The 21,620-nt window shown below is 40.7% G+C and overlaps 1 protein-coding gene across 2 annotated transcripts in view; it reads left to right on the top strand.

The window, feature by feature from the left end:
* Window positions 1-21,620, top strand: part of TMEM131L (transmembrane 131 like) — a 144,304-nt gene that overhangs the window by 72,480 nt on the left and 50,204 nt on the right. For both annotated transcript variants that reach the window (XM_033134871.1, XM_033134872.1), the window contains exons 5-7: window positions 1,849-1,972; window positions 3,055-3,171; window positions 4,060-4,170. In XM_033134871.1, the coding sequence (XP_032990762.1) occupies window positions 1,849-1,972; window positions 3,055-3,171; window positions 4,060-4,170 (352 nt within the window). The remainder of the gene's footprint in view (window positions 1-1,848; window positions 1,973-3,054; window positions 3,172-4,059; window positions 4,171-21,620) is intronic.

Here is a 21,620-nt window from a genome sequence, read left to right on the forward strand (position 1 = left end):
TTTGTAGTATTAAATTAATAGAGCATCTTCCAGTTGTCACTAGTGAAGGAAATTCTTATCCTCATAACACTTTTAAAAATAGAATTTAAAAAAATAGAATAAAAATAGCGCAGTGGTAACCTGGTCTCAGCCGGCACCCTCTGTCAGGTCTGTTGAGGTTTCTGGTGGAGGCAGTCACTGGGCTCTGTTATAATACATTGCAGCTTTGCAGCCTTATTTTCTAACTTGTTTCTCTGAGAGTTGTATCCTTTGAAATGAGAAATCTTGTGTTCCACTTATGTGACTTGGTATATAAAGCTTTGAGGATAAGTATTAACAACATTGCTGATGGGTTCCTATTATTTACCTAAAACCACAGAAGTCCTTTTTATTTAATTTGAGTGAAAAGGCAAATGTGGACCTGGTACTGTTGAGGTAGGACTTTCTGAGGTGACCCTTTATGCTTATGGTTGTATAAAAAATTTTTAGTATCTAAGAACACTTTAAAAAAAAAGTTTTAATCACACTCATGTATTTTACTTGTAGCTGGCTGTAAAGGATTTATTTTTTAAAATACACATTGGACATAGTAAACCTTCAATTAAGACCCGTAATTAAAAATAGGAGGAAAGACTAGAAGAGAAACCCCAAGGACTTGATGGTGATAATACAGTATTTTTGAAATCCCATTGTGTATGAGAAAAACAACTTAATTTTGTTTTTCTAAAAGCACGCATTTCTTAATATCACAGAGATCAGAATAAAGTCAGAGAAATACAAGCATAACGTCGATGAGGTTTTTTATTTTGCTGAATTTAGAATATAGTTTTATTTTATTTCTGGACCTTACTAATGAGAACTGTATATTGGGGTGTCTGCCACTGAGGGTATTAATACTAGAGAAAAGACTTCAGTGAAATATTTGCAGGCTCTCTGTTTATTGCAGTGTAATTTAACTAGAGTGAATTTGGCATTGGACAGTAGGAACCAAAGGTAAATGATAAAGGGAACATTTCAGGTAGCTCCAGGTAGGTGGGCCAGAGACCAGCTCCTTTTCTCTTGTAGTTCCTTTGTCAGAGCCAACCTTCTGTGGGAAAATCAAAATTAAGGTCTGTATCAGTTAGGTTATTTGCTGTCAAGCAGAGATTCTTCATCTGAGATTCATGGAAAGTTTTGAAATTACGTATCAACTTTTGTGTGTGCATGTTTTGGAGGCAGAAGCCAACCCTTCATCAGAGTGCTATGAAAGACTCATGATTTAAATGGACAAGAACCACTGCTAGACAGCGACATAGGGTTTTCATTTTTCTTAGAAGAATGGATTTTAGCAACTATTAAGTTTTCATTTTATAAGACTTAATAAAGTTTCTGTGAGTTGAAGTCCAGAAGTCCATTCCCTGTCCCCCCCCCCCACCCAACACACACACACACACACACAAAGCCTCCTTAAATTTATTGCTCAGGAAACAAACCCTAAGAAACTTCAGTTTTTCTATGAGTAAATTTTCTTATCTAAACATACTTTTCATTTGATTTAGAGTCTCGCATCAGACAAGTACCCAGTTCCCACTGTGTTTTTTGCAAGCACGTAATGGTCTAAATGGGTTAAATTCTTCTAACACAAAAACTAGTGGGGTGCTACTATGGGTGGGCATAAGTTTTGTAAAAGAAAGGATTTTTTCTTTTTGATTGTTGTGGATTAGATGCTTTATTAATAACAGGATTTGATGATTGTTGCTTTTAACTTTGTAATGAACATCAACAACTTTTCATGGTTTAAAGTATATATGTGGATGGACGGATGGACGGATGGATGGATATATTTATAACGACACAATACATTGCTTTTTCTCCCTTTTGTCATGCTAGGTTCCTGGGACACCCTGCAGCCAAGATTCTCTATGCTTATAACCCGAGTAGGGATAGCGAGGTCGTGGTGAATTCAGTGTTTACAGCTGCTAGACATTTTCATGTGCCTCCTGTTCATTGCAGGGTAAGTGTTGATGTACTCTTGGAAACTATGCTGTGGCGGGCTGCCAGGGTTTCTGCTTGCTTTGGCCTGAAGTTTTTACTTTCTGCTCCCTGTCTCCCTTATTTCTGCTACCCAAACTCTTTCCTTCTGTGTGTTTGCTTTAGCATTTTTTTTTTCAGTTGTTCATATTCATAATTTTGGTGGCTTTTGACATATCTCCATGGGAAAAGAAGTTTAAAGCATCTAAACTAGGTGGTAACGGATGTATATTTAATGTGACTTTCCATCATTAAAAAAAGCTCATTATTTGTTTTGAAATGACTACAAATGCTGAAGCATTTAGTAACTAACACAAGTTTAAGTGGATGTATGGGTGGATATATCATGATCTCTTTACCTGGCAAATCTACTAAGATATAAGATCGTTAGAATTCCTTTCTAAATGTAGGAGTAAGAGGTAGTGAGTGAATGGCTCCTTACAAAGCGATTTGTATCCTAACACAGAGATCAAGACCCTAGTCTTCAAATAGTTTTAATTTTACTGGTCTTTAACTTTTAATGAAGGTCCCAGTTACTAATGGATTTTATTTACTTATTTTGCTTTCTTTTGTCTACCTGATGCATTAAACAAACACACAAACAAAAACAAAAAAACTGGGACCAAGGAGATGGAGCCCAGTATTTTGTTTATGGTAGTCTCTCTCAATAATAGGCACTATCCCTGACTTTTATTAATTATCAGCATGTTTGTACATTGGTAGTTCTCTTTATTTCAGTAGAGCTAGAACTGTGTTTTAGTTAAAGGCATTGAACACATGGGTGTGGAAGAGGAGGGAAAAGATGGGAGGCAGGGGCTCCAATCCAAAGTGAAAGGACTTGGCGACTATCTTCCCATAAGTCCGTGCCATGTTACTCGAAATACTCTTTGAGATTATTGGATGTTTATTCATTTGGGAGATTCTCAGAAATTCATGATACTTATGAATCAAGGGTGCAGAATATGCAAACATCTGTTCACAGAAGTTGTCAAAAACAAAGTCTGAGGGGAAAAATTTTTTTCAAAGAGGCCCATTCCAAACGGCTAATTAGGTTCCTTCTTTCAGGTAATCCCAGCACTGGGGAAAACTTCCTTCAGAATTATTTTCTTACCTACTGAAGAAGGGAGCATTGAAAGTTCTTTATTTATTAATACCTCCTCACATGGAATCCTTTCCTATCATGTAAGTAACTTTTGTCACTTACTTTGGTTGTTGGCTTAACCTAGGGGTTGGGATAGTTTAAAGAACCCTTTCGGAAATGTTGCCACTTGGTTTCTGCCATTAATATTATAAGTATCAGTGATGCCAATTTACCAGGCTTCCCTATCTTCTGCCCTCCTTAAATTTGCCCACCAGCCTCCATTTGGCTGTCTTCAGTTTGCAGTGCAGAGCTGTTGCTCTCACCATGGATCTTTGAAGGGTATTAGAACAACACAAAGAAATCTACCATACTGGTTTCTAGTATAAAATACAGCAGGCTGTCAAAACCCATGGCCCTCACTTCACAAATGGTCCAGAGGGAGGGAGCTATAGGGGTATTTTCTAGTGACTTAGATTCCCCCCTTCCTGGGCTCATCAGGGAACACGAATTTCGTGCTCGGGGGCCAGTCCTCAGGAAACTCATTTTTATATCAAGGTACTAGGGAAGGAGAGTATCTTTTTGTGTTGTGATTCACAAAAATAGTTAGGGATCTTTATATTAAGTTGCACCTGTGACATCTTTAAGAGGACATAACATGAAGGAATTTAAGTGCCAAGATGTATCTAGCCATTTTTATGGTTAATTCTTAACGGGATTCCATTATACACCTGGTCCCATATCAGAAACGTTGACTATTTGTGGAAAGATTTGCTGTAGTGAGGAACATTCAGCTTAAATACAGCAACTTTTGTTACTTTTTTCTTTTTTTTTTTGGTAAACAAGATAAATGAAATAATTGGATAGGGTTGTGACTGCCAGGGTGATAAATACAGATTTCCTTTGGAAAGGCATTTTAGCATTATGGCAAGTTTGTTTTCAAAATTAACAGAGGCGTCTCCCTCTTTCTCTTTCCCCGCCCCCCCATCCAGGTATCTGGAATTGGCACTCGCAGAATCTCTACAGAAGGGTCTGCAAAGCAGCTCCCAAATGCTTATTTTCTGCTCCCACAGGTCCAGAGCATTCAGCTTTCACAAGCACAGGTAATTTTAATAGTAGACTGATTTTGATTGGTCGTCGACACCAAACTTTGTGTTTCTCTAAATTTATGTGTTTTGCAGAGTATAAATGTAGCCCTTTTACATAGTCAGAATTGAGATACTTTTTTCTGCTTTTTGGAAAAAAGTCCCGCTCTGTAAGGAAATAGTGTAGGTATGTAAAAGGTCAGTGGAATCTGTATATTTCTTTTTAATGGCTGTACAGTCCATGGTGTTGACATTTCATAGTTTTCTTAATCCTATTGTTGGTCATTTGAAATGTTGCCAGTTTTTCATTATTATTACCCTTAGGCCACATACGTATTTTATAACTTTCTTTATTTCCCTTTGGATTACCTGTTTCCTTGGGGTATATTGCGTAAAGAGAGATTCTTTAGTGAGACACTATGAACCATTTTATAGAGCTTATTAAATTTTGCCAGGTTGCTTTTTAGGAAGACAGACCTCCTGGTCACCAGTAATGAGATTCCTCCAGGAAGGTTTTACTCTCTTCCCTTCTCCCTGCTTCCCGTCCTTCCTGTGTGTGGCTTAGTGCAAAAAATGTATTTGATGTTTTTGAAGGTATATATAATGATACCGTTGCATCTTTTAATATGCATTTTACTAATAGCATATAAGTTTGGTCATTTTTTTCTTTGATTATCCATATTTCCTTGTAACAATAGATAACTTTTGAAATTGAAAAAGGCTCTTAAACCACGATTATGAACCTTACCCCCTTACCTACCCTTTCTTTCTGATTAGCAAGCAAAGAGCAGTGCTTAGACTTTTTTGTCAGTCACAGGAGTACCTGGGGCCATTTTTCGTTCAGCAGTCTCCTTGGGCCTCTGCTGTAGGCCAGGAGTTGGGTCTAGCATTTCTGTCTTCCTGGAGTTTACATTCCAGTAGGCGAGACAACCACAGCTAATTTACCTGTAATGTAATGTCTGGGAGCTTTGTCACTACATACACAATTCTTAAGGATGTTTAATACTATTTTCGTCTTTATAAATTGAAAAGTCCCTTCTTCCAGGATTTTAAGGAAGATTTCTTTTCATTTGCACCTTTTGCTTTGGTTTAAATCCTAAGACCAGAGGGGATGTACTGGAAGGTATTAAGCAGGAGACTGATGTGATCCGACTTGCATTTTTGTAAGGGCTCCAAAGGGTGAGCATAAGCTTCACTTGCATATGCCGACAGCAGGGGTTTTTTCGCATGTACATTTTTAGCCTTATCTCAGGGCCCTTCTTCAGCAAAGCGGGGGCAGCTGAGAACGGCCAGGTTTCTCTGGTGACCGAGACAGGCAGCTTTGAGTGCCAGATGCCATATTAGTGTCGATACAAGTGTTGAAACCGAGATGGGTGTCCAGATGAGTTAATGGGGTTAATTGAAGGGCACATGGAATGAAGGGTCTCAGAGAGAGGCCGGCGTGAAACCTTGATGTGAACAGAGCTTGTGTGTTATCCTTGCTCCCTGGCACCTCCTGTCTGTTGGCCATGGTGCCCGCTGCCCTTTTCCATACCCGGGCCGTCCTGGCCTGCTGTAGTAGCCCCTTAACTGGTCTGCCAGCGTATACTTCGGCCCTTTTTAGTCCTTTTCCCAAAAATGCAAGTTGGACCTCATTTAGTCACCTGCTGAACACCTTTCAGTGCATTGTTGTAGGTTTTAGGATTTAAACCCAACCCTTAGTGTATCCAGTAAGGCCTGACACAGTGTGCGGCCGGGTCTTTTGTCACCTATGTCACACACCACCTGCGTTATAGTCTCACTAGCCTTCCTCTGTTTGCTTTCCACTCCTACCACAGGTCCTTTATGCCTGCAGTTTCCCTCCCACTCCCCCTTCTCCAACTTTTCTCCAAATTAACCCTTATTTCATTCTTCATTTATCAGCTCAAGTTCTTCACAGAATCTTGCCCTCTCTCCCATTCTAGAATCCATGTTGGACTGTAGTAGAATGGTGTTCCTTCCCCCCTTAGAATGTGTATCCCCTTTAAATAATCACACACCCCATTATGTGGTCACTTAGCCACTCTTCCCTTCACTGTATGGAACTGAACCCCCGGTGAAAGCAGGGACTGTCTGATTTGGCTCTCCACTGTATCCCCTGAGCCTCAGCCAGGGCCGCTGTAGTCAGCGGGGCCCAGCAAACCTGGCTAAGTGACGTTGTGGCCTCGAGGTAGGTTTGTAGTTCTCCCTCAGGGGCAGTTTTCATTGTTCCCTGCCCTGTGGCCCACCATGGTGGTGACTTGGCTTTTCTAGGTCTTTGTTTCTGTGTGTTAGCTGATAACCAAATTGTCAGTTTGGATTCTCTTTTTCTTTCTTTCCTTCCTTCCTTCCTTCCTTCCTTCCTTCCTTCCTTCCTTCCTTCCTTCCTTCTTTCTTTTTTTCTTTACTTCTTTCCTTCTTTCTTTCCTTCTCTCTCTCTCTCTTTTTCTTTTTTTTGCATTTTAATTTGCTTTTAAAATAGCTTTATTGAGATATAATTCACATACCACAAAATTCATCCATTTAAAGTGTACAATTCAGTGGTTTTTAATATAGTCCCGAATTTGTGTAACCATCACCACAATCTGATTCATCACCCAAGTCCCTGGAAACCATTACTCTGTCTTTTGGTCTTTATAGTTTTGTCTGTTCTGGACATCTCATGTAAAGGAAATGTGTGGTCTTTGCGATGGGCTTCTTTCACTTAGAATAATGTTTTCAAGTTTATCTGTGTCATAGCACATACCAGTCTTTCGTTCCTTTTTATTGCCAAATAATAATTGTATAGACATACCACATTTTATTTAACCATTTGTCAGTTGGTGGACATTTGAATTGTTTCCATTGTTTGGCACTCAAAACTTATACCTAAGGATCTGAATAGAATTGGATTTTAGTATCATTCATTGAGTGTTTTTAAATAATTTAGCTTAAACATGGGCAAAAGGCTAAATAAGACATGCACCCAACGATCCTTGAATATAGAGTCTGAAGGTGAAGACTCCAAAATACAGAGGGTGCCAAAAAAATGTGTACACATTTTAAGACACGATAAAACTGTATTAAATTAGTAATACTCAATATATACAATAACAAAAGATGAATATAAGTCATGTATGACTTCTACAATTACAAGAGGTGCTCAAAGTGGTTACCATCAGCGTAATTTTAATACAGTTTTTCCTTTCTTAAAATGTGTATACATTTTTTTGGCACCCTCTGTATACAGAGGCTGCTGGAATTCTCCAAGCTGAGCTTGCTGACCAGAGAAGAAAATTAGCAGGAAGGTGTCATAAAACTATGAGCACGGATCAGAACAGAACGTGGCAGATGTGCTGCATTACGGACACAGTGCAGAAGGCTTTCTGAAGATGGCCACAAGCTGTCTGTTTCAAAACTTGAAAGAAATTTAAGTTGTCAGGATGGTCACAGAAGACATCAGATGTTTTGCTGCTGCCAACCGAACAAAATTCCATCACGAGAAATTAAATGGAAATCAGTCAAAAACCAGATGCATAACTTTGTGCGGTGTCATGATCTATATGACTCGACACCATTGATTCCTCCGCTATAGCTGGGAGTTCAAGAACCGGAACCAGATTCTGGTCATGTACCAGGAATGGTTAGAGGCTAGAGCTCTAGGACCGTGCCTCGACGGCTGTAACAACAATTAAGTGTAAGCAATGTAAAAAAAAAATCGGGGATTTATATTAGCGGTACAAGCTGGAGGGAAAATGAATTATCTGTATGAAGTAAAAAAAGCCAGTTTCATACCGCAGCCTGTTTCCAAGCCTGGGACCTTTCCACCGAGCAACGCTGCTGCTTGCTGGAAGCATGAAGTGAGCACCTGTACAGAACCCAGCACAGGGCCTACCCCAGAGTCACAGAGTAGAACTTCATGACAGCGCTCCAAAGAGGGCATTATTTGATAGTTTGTTTTTCTTTTATAACAGAGTATTATTTAGGAAAAACAGTCAAACCAAATAAGTCCATTTTATTTCATCTTATTTCCGTGAGTAGGATAAAATAGCATTAATGTCCATAACGTCATATAGACTGAGATCAGTTCTGCTCTCTTAAGTGAGTCTTACAGTTCAGATCCCAATTTGGTTTTCAGAATAACAAAAAATGTATCCATCTTGTGAAATAAACTAGGGTGCCAGCAAATAATTAAGCTATTTCATTTTTTCTTTTCTTTTTTTTTTTGTATGTGGGCTCATTTTGGTCCTTTTTGTTTGTGTCTGTTGTCCATTTGTCTCTGACTTTTGCATTTTCCCGGCTGCGTTGAATTGGACTAAATAGCTTCCTCTTTTCTGAAACCAAGTGTTTGTATGATTCATCTTCCTGGGAAGGAAGTAGGGAAATAACAACGAATTAAGATTGCACTTCCCTTTTTAAACCTTTCATTTGGTCCTTCTCTTTCATTTGCCTTGACCTTTCTGATGTGAGAATTCCTAGCAGCTGAGAGATCACAGTGGGTCTAGTTGAGAATCTGAGGTTCCTCTGTTTTCGTTGCCGTCTTGTCGTCATCTGGCCCCTGGATTATCCTCCCAGGCCATCTTCTGTGCTCTAGAGCTCACGTCATGCTGCTGGCGACGTCTTCTTAAAGAGAACTGTTCATCATTTCCCTGGGCACCATGCTGGTCGGGTCCCCGGTGGTTTGCACGACAAAGTCCAAGTGCCGTAGCTTGGCACACAAGGTCCTTCATCACCCGGCTCCTTCCTCAGCAGTCCCACCCCTCTTTTCTCACCTCTGGCTTCAGAAACCTCTCATTGCCGGAACATCTCAAGCCAGCTCACCTCCATAAGCTTTTATCCCATTCAGACTCTAATTATCTTTTTAACAATTCCATGCTTCGAGACCCAGTCAGATATCACCACCTCTGGAAACTAGATTCCCCAGGGAAGTCTGTGCTCTGGTCCCCGTGGCACTTGGTTAAACCCCCTGCTCTATTTAACAATTTGTGTCTGATGTTGTCCCCCAATTCTGCTCTGCCCTGTGGATTTCTGGGACAGGGCCTGTTTCTTTTTCATTTTTATAATCTCAACATCAACTTAGTGTGTAAGTTCATTGAGGGCCCCCAGAATTTTTAATAGATAGATGAGTCAGTGGGCATCTGAGCTGACATCCCCAAACAGCGTATCTATCCCCTTGTAACGTCTAAGATTTGTATAACTTCACCTTTTCTCCACATCAACCAGTTTGACCTTCAGCAGATTTACTACCAGGGCAGGTGCTATTATTCTTATTTTAGAAATTATAGAATGGACTTAGAGTTTAAGTTACTTGGTGGAGTTTGAGAGCAGAGCCAGGATTGGCAGTCCCAGCTTAGTATGTCTTAAATGTTTCCCACATACAGTAAGTGTCATAATGATTTTCCTATCTGTTGACTTACTAATTCACGTTGCATGAAAGATAAATGCAAATAAAATGGTTTGTTGGTTTTTCTTGTACCATTTTTATAATGGTGAAGAACAGTAGAAACAGCTTAAAGGCTCAACAGTGGAAAAAAGGATTTGATAAATTTGAGTATATCAACATAGTAGAATATTAAATAGTTCTTCCAAGTTACACTTATGATGCTTATGTAGAAATGTCTAACAAGTGAATAGTAGCTACAAGGTATAACTGGGTTCTGTGATTGTAACTAAAATATATGGTGGGATATAATGTGTAAATACAGTTGCATTAGGCTCATGAAAAAACAAGCAATTTTATTTTTTAATGTATTTTTCAGTGCTGTTTTGGATGTAAGCCACTGAGGTTCAGGGAGTGTTACAGTGATTTGTTTGGGCAAAACAGAATATTTGAAATTGCCATTGTCTCAGAATCCGGCATATAGGGCCACTACAGCGATAAACTTGTCTCAGAGAGTTAAAAGAACTTAAATAATTGTTATTGGAATCATTGTGAAATAACGTTTAATTATAAGGCAAGATGGGAAACCCAGTAAAGCTGGTTGTGTGTGTGTCCCAACATGGTATCATACTGAATTCTATAAAAGTGTATGATTAGAAGAAATGACAATGTAATTATTAAAAAATGGGAAATCAGAAAGTGAAAAATTAGAAATAAGCCCCAAGACCACAGTCACATTCCGCAGGGGTAACCGAGATGAATATTTTACCATCTCCTTTTAGTTTTTGTTTTGTTTTGTTTTAAGCATGTGTGTATGTGATGAGCTGGGGTTCTTACCCCCGCCACAGAATCATGTTACTGGATCGTGTAAAGGAGTGATTATTTCTGGGTATTCTGTGTGATATCTAATACATTTCAGACCAGGAGTTCTTAACCTTTTAAGATTGGCACAGCCTTTGCTTTTGGAGTGGTGCTGTCAGGCCCTTGTGCCTGCCTGCCTAGGACAGGTGTTGGGCAAGCACTGCAGTCCAGGCCTGCGTGGAGCCTGGTGCCTGCCAGGTTGGAGGGAGGGCGCCCCAAGTTGCTTTCTTGCTCCTTGCCTCCGGAGGTGCTGATCTCTGTCAATTAAATGTGGCAGTCTGGAAGGGAAGCTGTAAAATCCATGTAGGGAGAACAAGGAAAGTTTTTTTCCATCACCGTTTGACAGAGAGAAATGGAAAGAGTTTGGATTTGTTATGAACAAAGAAGTTGCAAAAGCCTGATCTAGGCTTCGAAGATGGAAAATAGAGAACAGGGCTTCTGTAGCTATTGTGTTTTCCTGATTGTCGTACATAATTAAGTGAAAGAAAACAGAATTTCTGGGTGTCATAGCTGAGAATTCCTTCAAATCTGTGTGTAATCATAATGTACTAATACTTCTTTGTGTGATCAAAGTTGTTTGATCTTTCTTACATAAAAATGATAGGTTGTCAGACTCTGGAAAGTTGTTACTGTATGTTAGGTAAATATATGCCATTACCCAATTTCCCCCCACTGCCTCCTCCTGAATATAGTTTTTAAAAGCAAGGAAATTGCCTCAATTTAAAAAAATTTCTCCTTTTCTTTGGAGCCACGAGTGAGAATGATTCAATGAAATGGGAACTTGGGAAGAGGAGAGATAGAAGGTTGGTGAGTAGGAGAAAGGAAGAAAGCATGATAAAGCCTAGAGAGAAATACGAAGAGGTGTGGGAGTCGGCGTGTCTCTTCCCTCTTCTGTATTTTACAGGCCAGTGGAGCCTTGTCCCCTCCATCTGCCCCATCTCTAAAATCTCTGCTCTCTTGGCTACTGGGAGAACACAGTTTCCTGGTCCCTCTTTCAACTCAGTGATTGCTTTGTCTCTTTTCTTGCCTCCCAGGAGAATTTATTCAGTCGCTTGATAATAGAATAAATGATCTTAAAAAGGAAGAAATTACAATCTCAGCTATTTACAAAGTTATAAGACCATGAGTCTTTTTTTGATGTCTTTCAAACATTCAGTACATTAGCATATTCTAGAAACTTTTGTTAGAAGACTTGAAGATGCCCAATGAATACCATGTTTCCCCGAAAATAAGACCAGTTATTATATTATGTTATATTATACCCGGTTTTATATTATATAAGACCCAGTCTTATTTTACTATAAAATAATATAATACTTATTTTACTGTAAATACTTATTTTACTTATTTTACTATAAAATAATAATAATACTTATTTTACTGTAAAATAAGACTGGGTCTTATATTCATTTTTGCTCCAAAAGACACATTAGGGCTGATGCTCTGGCGAGGTCTTATTTTCGGGGAAACATGGTAGCACCTCTTTTCCTGGCCACGTTCTCAATTAGTGGACCTATAAAATCAGGAGTTGGAGAACTAAAATGCCACCTTTATATTACTGTAAGCCTCCTTCATCTGTATCAGCTGAGATAAGAGCCAGAGTTGCTAACTTGGGGTCCCCTAGGTGTATACCATGGGGTGGCCCACGGGAAGGGAAGTTTGAATCCAGGACCGACACCCTTACGCAGGGTGTGAAGTGAAGGAGAAAAACCAGCTCCTCCGAAAACCCCACCCTTGTCACTGCTGTCTATAGCAGGAGCATTGTCTGTTGCCTACTGATAGGCAACTCCCTCTACCTGAGGGCAGAGGAAGGCTGGGGGCAAGGGAACCGGAGTATCTCGGGAAAGAGAGTCCTTTCCTTAAAACGTCTCAGGTTTGTACTCCTGACCCATTGGGCTCGCCTGTTTCTAAGCTATGGCCCTCCCTTCTCTGATGAGCTCATTAGACGTCCGGTAGCTGTGCTCCCACCTTCCTGAGCCTGCTGCTCCCAGGAGTACCACGCTCCCCGCCCCCACCCCACACCCCGTTTGATTGTTGCTCCCCTCGGATGGCTGGGGCACACTGTTGAGCTGGCCCCTTGAAAGCTCTGGGGTGGTGATTGTTATTCATTAATAACCTTCTCCAAAGCCGTACTATACCCAAGGTTGAAAGTTCAGATTCTTGTCCGTTTCCCAAATTCTTTTCAAGTGTGGTGTCCAATACAGCGTATTAGACTTTTGCAGTGGCATCAAATAACAGTCAAGATGCTCCAATAAAAAATACCAGCTCTCTGATGCCCCATCGTAGGCGTGCACAGTGTAGCATACAAGAAGGTGAATTCTAAAACCAGACCACCGGGATAGAAATCTTCGTTCTGAGTGACCTTGGCCAAATATGTAACCTCCTTGTTTCTTAGTTTACCTATAACATAGATAAAAATAGTATGACCTCATGCGATTGCTGGAGCTATTATTAGGTTGGTGCAAAAGGAATTGTGGTTTAAAAGGTTAAACACTGCAAAAACCGCAAGTACTTGTGCACCAACTTAATAAATAAATTAATACGTGTAAAGCGCTTAGAACTATTACCTGGCACTTAGCTAAAATGCACTACTCACTTAAAAAAAAAGTTTTGAATATAAATCCTCTCCTATTATGAAACTCTTGGAGAATGTTAAAATTCAGAAATTCAGTCTTTTGGCAAGACTTGAAAGTTCAAGGCTATAGTCCCATATCAAATTATCTTGGACTGTGAGTTAACATTCAAAGAATTTGAAGTCCTCCCCAATTCCTTTTTTTTTTTTTTTTTTTTGGTTGGTCTTAGCAGGAGATTCTCCATGCCTGCATGCTGCTTGGGAAACTTTAGCATCTGTAGCCTGGACTCCCTCTCGCTAGAAGATGCTTCCCCAGGGTTTCAGAAGTTACAGTACTTCAGTACTAAGTTGCTCTTGAGCCGCACTTGAGTAGAATCTTAATAAGACACACAATATCAGATGATCAACCTTACATCCACCAAATTTGGAAAACATGCCAGCCCTCAAAATTGTTCCCAGTACTTCCTGTTTGCCAGAGAGAGGGATGGAGGACAGACAGAGCATCACCTTGGTTTCAGCTTCAATTCATGCCAGTTGTTCTGGGTCCAAGATCTCGACATTTGAACTCGATGGGGAGAAGTTACCCTGCCCGTCAGGAGGCTAATTTGGGACCTTTGGGGGTTGGGGAGGAGCCACCTGTGCATATCACTTCCTCGCTCAGGAAGTCGCACCTGATACGCTGTGGTCTTCCCTGAGTCAGAACTTTGCAGTGGCAGCAGCCTAGTCGTCAGGTGTCTGTCTTTTCCTTTCCGGATGGACCCCTTGTTTCTGGCAGTCCGTGCTCAGTGGGGTCGACCTCTGCTCTGTGTAGGGATGGAGTGTCCACCGTGGCTGTGAGCAGGGACTTAGAGATTTGTGCTTTCCATTGCCTCTTACTGTGGACTCACTGAGGCTTCTGGAACCTACTACTACTTAAGGAAGGCTTTTCCTTTTTTCGCCCCACTTATTTCAAGTGGAGCATTGTTCTCAGCAGATTCCTGGAGGAGAGCTGCTGTTGACACTTGGGAAGCTTCGGGCCTGGTGGGGAGAGACCTAGGCTGGGAACCACTCCGTCTCCCCCAGGGTGCGGGGGTGCCCTTTCTCTCTAGTCTTGGTCTGTACCTGCAGGATGTGCTTGCCATCCGCTGTCCCCCGCTTTCTTTCAGGAAGGCTCAGTTGAGCTTCTAGATGTTTAACCAGTGCCTTTTGTTGATCTTTCTTTCTCTACCACTTGTAAGCTGCTACTGTTTGCTGGAATTGGTCCACTCTTTTTCTTTCTTGTCTTTTACTTTTTGGTCTAGGTATTTTTTTTTTTCCTTCTAGGTGTTGTAGATATTTTCTTGGGAGTTCTCCCAAAGCAAGAAAGAGAAAATCGGAAAGCACCTGTTGTTTAAACAAATCTTTTCTTCCCTGCATTGTACAGTCTTACAGAGGAGACCCCCGTCCCCCCACCTCAGACCAACATCTAAACCAGGCCTGCGGTCAGTTTATCTTGTCCTGCTGCTTCCCCTTTAATGGATTTCCTCTTTGCTGCCCCTTCCCTTACATGGAGTCCTAATTCCAGCGCTTCTCCAACATGTTCCCTCAGGGCACAGACAGTAACTGCCGGCTCCACCAAAACGCTCTGAGCTTTCTGCTCTGATCTCACTGGTCCCCTCACAGCCTGCCCACATCTGTAACCTTTGGTCTACTGTGTTTCCCCGAAAATAAGACCTAGCCAGACCGTCAGCTCCAAGGCGTCTTTTGGAGCAAAACTTATATCAAATTATCTTACATTAAAATAAGACCAGGTCTTATATAATGTAATATAATACTGGGTCTCACATTAATTTTTGCTCCAAAAGACGCTGATGGTCCAGCTAGGTCTTATTTTCGGGGAAACATGGTAGCTGCCTCAATCTTTGAGGGTGAAGGCCCACAATTGCTCTTACTGTGGGTTCTTTACGTGGCTTTAGAAGTGTGTTTCTCCATAGTTCCTAGAGCTGAATCCTGTTTTTCTTGGGGGAGAAAGTCCAGTCAGCTGAGATCTTGCCTGTCTTTCTTAACAGCTTTTTTTTTTTTTTTAAAGATTTTATTGGGGAAGGGGAACAGGACTTTATTGGGGAATAATGTGTACTTCCAGGCCTTTTTTCTTGTCCTTTCAATCTTAGTTGTGTAGGGTGCCGTTCAGCTTCAAGTTGTTGTCCTTTCAGTGTTAGCTGTGGAGGGTGCAGCTCAGCTCCAGGTCCAGTTGCCATTGCTAGTTGCAGGGGGCGCAGCCCACCATCCCTTGTGGGAGTTGAACCGGCAACCTTGTGATTGAGAGCCCACTGGCCCATGTGGGAATCGAACCGGCAGCCTTCGGAGTTAGGAGCATGGAGCTCCAACCACCTGAGGTACTGGGCCGGCCCAGCATTTTTTTTTTTTTAAAACTCCAACAAAAAGATATATTTTCCTCATTTCAGTGAGATCCTAGTTATTTCCATCTCTCTTTGTCTGTTGAACTGGGCCTTCAAGGTCTCCTGTTCTATTTCAGCTCTGTCTAGTTGTTTCCTAAGATGGCAGCTTTGCTCCAAAGGGCAGCCCTCTCTTCCTCCTACATCATCAAATCTGCCTTCCTTTTTTGGTTTTTGTTCCGTCGTGTCCTGGCAGGAAGGCTAAAGTGTGTTTCTCTAACCTTCTAGCACCTGTTTGATTTCCGGAGTGAACCTGATGGTTCCAAGGACAGACCTTCATGGTTGTCTTCTTTTTGCATGCTATACTTTTGTCAAATTGTTCTCTGACTCAACCCAACATGACAGCATACCTCCTTAATAAAAAATACCTTATTGCATTTTTGTTTATAAAATCTGTCACCCTTCTGTGACTCTGACACTTTGGATCTTGAAAATCTAAAGCAGTGGTGAGTATTTAGATGGTAAATAAATCTAGAGCCAGTGAGTTGGGGAGGAACTTGTGGGTCTGTGGACCAACCTCATGAATTAAAGCTGCACCCTTTCACAGTTCTGACTCTTAGCCATGAAGATAATACATAAAGAAGGAGCAGAGTTTGGGACAGTCTGTCTATACTGCCTGCCAGGAGTGGGACTCAGTAGTTTCTTCATGACCTGGATATGAAAGCAGCAGATAACCGTGTTTCCCCGAAAATAAGACCTAGCTGGACCATCAGCTCTGTTGTGTCTTTTGGAGCAAAAATTAACGTAAAACCTGGTCTTATATGAAACCGGGTATTGTATTGTATTGTATTATATTATACCCAGTCTTATAGTAAAATAAGACCGGGTCTTATATTAATTTTTGCTCCAAAAGACGCGTTAGAGCTGATTGTCTGGCCAGGTCTTACTTTCAGGCAAACACGGTAGTATTCTGGAAACTCTGTTTTGAGGAGAACCCTGACAGTCTTTTTCTTTTTTCTTTTCCTTTCCCTTTTCCCTTTTTCTCTTTTTCCTTCTCCATTTGCCTTTTATTTATTTTTTCTTGTGGTAAAATATACATAACACAAAACTTACCATTTTAACCATTTTTATGTGTCTAGTTCAGTGGCACTTTGTGCAGCCATCAGCACCATCTATTTCTAGAACTTTTTCATCATCTAAAACTTAAGCACTGTACCCGTTAAACAATAGCTCATTTCCACCTCCTCTCAGCCCCTGGTAACCATTATTCTTTTTTCTGTCTCTGTGAATTTGACTATGCTCGGTTTCCTCATGTAACACAGTATTTGTCCTTTTGTGACTGACTTATTTCACTTAGCACAGTGTTCTCCAGGTTTATCCATGTCAGAATTTCCTTCCCTGTTAAAACTGAGTAATGGTTCATTGTATGGATATAGCATGTTTTTTTTTCCTTCAATCACCCATGGATGGATTTTGGTTTGTTTCCATCTTTTGACTATTGTGTATGATGGCTTTTCTGAATTTGGGTGTAGAAGTACCTTTCCTGTCCCTCCTGGTAATTCTGTGTTAAGTTTTGAGGAACCACCACACTGCTCCATATGGCAACACCCTTTCTTTGTAGCTCAACCTTCCTTGTCATGGCCATGCCTCCTTAGGTAAGAACTGTGCCTTCATCGCTCGAGGTCAGGTAGCAGCAGCCTGCATCTTAACACCTGAACTTCGGCCGAGCCTCGGCCCCGGTTCAAGGTCTGAGCCAGACCTTAAGGACCCACTTGCCATTTGCTCATGGCCCAGGAGCATCCAGCTGTATAAAAATAGCTGCTTGCCTTTGGAAAGAGCCACCATATGTTGCATGACCTACCAAGGTGAAAATCCCATGTGGCTCTGCTGAAACTGCCAGCTCAGGTTGTAGTAGTGAAAAGCTAGCCACCCAAATGTAAAAGCCAGGACACTGAACAACACACAGGTCACTGCCACTTGGTCCAGCCAAGTCTCAATATCTCAGTGTTTCCTTGTTCTCTGAATTGCTTTTTGTTTATCTTTCAAGGTTTCTGACCCATTTCTGGGGGGTGGGGTGGGTTGGGAGGTGGTGTGCAGCAAATGACACTTCTCTTCTTGGGTTCAGAACAAATGGTGAAATAAGACAAAAAAGAATTTGAAGTGTTTAAGAAAAAAAAAAAAAGTCCCTTCTCTTAGAAACCAAAGGAGTGAGAAAGAAAAGTTTCCCCTCTAACAACTTTGATGTGGGAAAAATGCTTTCCCGAAGCATTTGAATTATTTGATGTGGAATTTTACTAATATAACACATTAATTGTGAATAAACAAGTAAAAATAATAATGCTCCCTGTTGAGGGCCCACTGGGTGCCCTATGATTGTCATATGCATCTCATTTAATGCTTTTAACATGGCTGTGAGGTCATTAACTCTGTTTTATAGAAGAGGAAGCTGAGGCTTAGAAAGGGTAGGGAGTGTCCCCAAGGTTTTATGGCTGGGGTTTCATCTTGAAGCTGTGCTCACTGCAGTCATCTGGCCCACTGCCTTTTCTCAAAAGATGTGGATAAGGAAAGATGTTATGCATATACTTTAACCGTCTATCCCTTAAAACAAACAACAACAAAAATGAGTCATTTCAGCCAGTTGCTAGATTTTTGCAAATTTTAGTGAGTGAGTCTGGCAACACAGGTAAATGTTCTTTCAGCTGTTGAATAGCTGAGGAATACTAGAAGGGTGGCAGTGGTGGTGGTGAGGGTTGGAACACAGTTGCTGTTTCATGTAAGGGTAAAGCAGCTGGCCAGTGCTTACGAATAGCTCAGCTGAATCTGTTAGGCAGGAAACACTGAATTAGGTGAGTGTTGTGTGGGAGGGACCCAAGAAAATGCTCATTTTATACAAAGTCATCCGCTGTGTAGCATGTATTGTACCTAGCACTGTGTGTGGGGGCCACTGTCTGGAATGATCACGTGCCTTCGATGGAATCTGTGTTCCTAGTGATACACCCGTTGGCACCAGACTTTGCCTTTATAAGGACCTCTGAAATTGAGCATTCCAAATTGTGAAAGGGGAGGCAAATAGAGTCTAAGATCAGAATTTATCAAAGTCATTCTTTTGTATTTCACAAGTCGTATTCCCTAAAGGAAAGGTTTTCTTGTATGGTCATTACTGGGAATGTCGTGTTTGTTGTTCATTCTGTCTGGATTAATGCAGGTTCTCATACACTTTTCTTAGCGTATAGTTTACTCTTGTTAACAAAAATCATTTTCTTTCCTATTTCATTTCACACCGTCTCCCCTCCCCCAAAACCACACTCTGCCCCTGACCTAGTACACAAAGACCAATTTCTTAGCAAATAAGGAAGGTGATTTTTTTTTTCTCTCTCTCTTAGATCCAATTACCTAGATACATACCCCTTCACCACAAAATCATGGGAATGCAGGCCATATAAAAGGAGTTTTTACATTGCTGTTTTCTTGACCTTTGCATTATTTCTTGGTATGGTTTTCTAATACGTGTTTCCATGTTGAAAATATTTTAGGCTTTTAAGTACCTAGGAGGAATACAATTGGTCTGTTCTGATTTACTTGGAAAAAAGTACTGACTTGTGTTAACAGACCTGCTATTGTTTTTGCATTTTTCCACTAACTAACCTTAGGACCCTTTGATAAGTTATTTAACCCCTCCAAACCACATTTCCCTCCATCTCGTAAAAGAGGGTATAATCCCATATACTTAATATGAAAACTATTAAGGAATTATTTTTTCTTTTAGCTATGCAATTTATGAACTAATTTCGTTCAAGTAGTGTGGCAGGTTTCAAAAGTAAAGAAATAGGTTTTTGTTTGTTTTTCTTTTATAATCTGCCCAGGCACACACTTCTGGATAAGGGGGTGTCCTACTGTCATAACAAATGTGCACGGTTAGGAGCCTCTCAGGGGGAGTTTGTACTCCCAACATGTGTGTGGTCACCCCAAGTGGCTCATATTTTATGTATAGTTTCCTTTTTAAAGTTGACTGCCATACTTTCGTTCTTTTGTAAAAGAAAGACATGAACATTTAAATTTCTCTTTGAGAAAAGTTAGCACACTTCAAGGGCAGTTTGGAGGTGCTGGAACTCCCCCTTGTGGGATTCTGAAATATGTTCTACAGCAAATAAAACAATGCAGTTTTTTTGTTTTGCTTTGTTTCCGGCTAATAGAAGAATCTTACTTAAAGTGATAAATTATAAATTCATCCATACAGAAATTTACCAAGTGTAACAAAATGTTAAGCTTTAGATCATCAAATTACTGTGCAAATAGGATTTTTAATCATGTCCAAAATCATAATTTTGAATTTTTAGCATTATTTCAACATTTGAGGAAATGTTTTAGGGAAGAGAATTGCCTTGCTGTGTTAAGACATATAGTTAAATTGTTGTAAATTATATATTTTTAAAAACCCCAACAACTTATTATAAACGTCTATGTTGAAAGTGTGTTGATAGGAGTTTTTATAAACTTTTGTTTTTTTTTAAAGTTTCAGATCAGAAGTATACACTAAATATCACGTTTTGATATATTCTTTTATTTTATAGCCATTGTTAATTATTTTTAGTTTATTGTTTTCAAGCAAGCATGTGGCTGGCTGTGTGCCCACTTTTCTTCATTTACAGCTGTGTGTTGAATGCTGATTAAATGGTAGGCAGTGTGGTGAAAGCATCATACAAGGTGCTTATAGTGTGCTGGGGAAGACAGACCTTAAAAAAGTTGTAATTACATTGTAATGAGGAGTGTTAAGGAAAGTGAGTTGAAAGGTGCTGTGGGTGTGGGTGCGCGGCACTTAGCCCAGCTGTGGTGTCAGGGAAAACCTCCCGGAGAGTGAGGTTTAAGCTGGCACCTGAGGCTGACTTGGGTTTAGCAAGGTGAGGGAAAGGGTGAGTTGGGGGTGTGGGTTCAAAACAAAGGAACAGCAAACTCAGAGGCTGAAGGCAAAACAGAGCAGAAAGTAGACCAGAGAGGTGTACAGAGGAGGTGTACAGAGGAGACGGGTGCCTGAGTTTTGTAGCTACAGTAAAGGATTTGGGAGTTGGAGCAAGCAGGAGATCTTTGAAGGATTTTAAGCAGATAGTCGCTTGAACTGATTTGCATATTTGTAAACTCACTCTTGATGCAATGTGGAGAGGGCAGAGGTGGACACAGGGGCACTAGGAAGACGTTGGTGCAGCAGCCTACCTGCCTTTGTCCCTCCCACCCTTCCACTAGGGCAAGGGTCCATAACGCTTTCTGTAAAGGCCCAGAGAATCGTTATTTTTAGCTTTGCATACCATAGACCTCTGTTGCAAGTACTCAGCTCTGCCATTGTCAGCACACAAGCAGCTATAGGCAATGCTCAAGGAATGAGTGTGGCTGTGTTCCAATAAAACTTTATTTACAAATACAGGCAACGGGCTGGATTTGGCCCACTGGCATAGTTTGCTGACCCCTGATCTTTAGGGTATTAGGAATGAAGAGAAGTGAATGGATTCAAGGGCTACTGACGAGGTACAATCAGTGTAAGTTGGTTATGGATTTGTTTGAGTGGAGTTGGTTTTAGGTTTCTGGCTTAAACAAGTAAATTAATAATGGTGCTAAGAGATGGGGCATAGCAAGGGTCATTTGCTGCCTGGGGGGTCGTGAGGGAGGATTCATGCAGATGCCCTGTCATTGGTTGGACATATGGGTGTGCAGAGAGGTCTGAGCTGGAGAAAGAAATGTGGATGGCTTCAGCTTGTCATAGAGCTCCCCTTGGGAGAAAGGGAAGAGGGCAAAACACAGAATCCAGAATAATTCCAGCGTCTGATGGTCACAGGAGGAAGAGCCAAGTAGAACCGGAAGGACATGTGATTAATGGGGTTAAGTGGGGGAGAAGGGTTGGGCAAAAAGAGAAGTTTCTATTGGATTTGGATGTGAGGAGATCGTTTGTAACTTTGGTTAAAGCAATTTCAGAGAAGTGGTGGGCTTTGGGTTATTATTTATGTCTTTGATGGTGGAATTTGTTCCCAAAAAGACAACTTCACATATCTAGTTCTTCAGGATTTTAGGCTCAGTTCACAGATGACATTATTCTCTTTAAGTCTAGCAGATATTAGCAATTATATTTTTTGAAAGAGCCATTGGTGAGCGTTTCGTCTCATTTGCAAGTCTGATTAAACTCCTTACATATTTTCACTGCATTTAAAATGTAACCTACTTTCTTTTTTCCTGTACTTGAATGGCCTGAATGACAATTGAAGTAGTTAAAAATGGGTTTTTATATTAGGTACTTAGGTAATTCTTATAAATCGAACAAATCAAACATAATTGGGATGAT

The sequence above is a fragment of the Rhinolophus ferrumequinum genome, chromosome 18 (genome assembly GCF_004115265.2).
Source record: "Rhinolophus ferrumequinum isolate MPI-CBG mRhiFer1 chromosome 18, mRhiFer1_v1.p, whole genome shotgun sequence".
In the NCBI taxonomy this organism is placed as follows: domain Eukaryota; kingdom Metazoa; phylum Chordata; class Mammalia; order Chiroptera; family Rhinolophidae; genus Rhinolophus; species Rhinolophus ferrumequinum.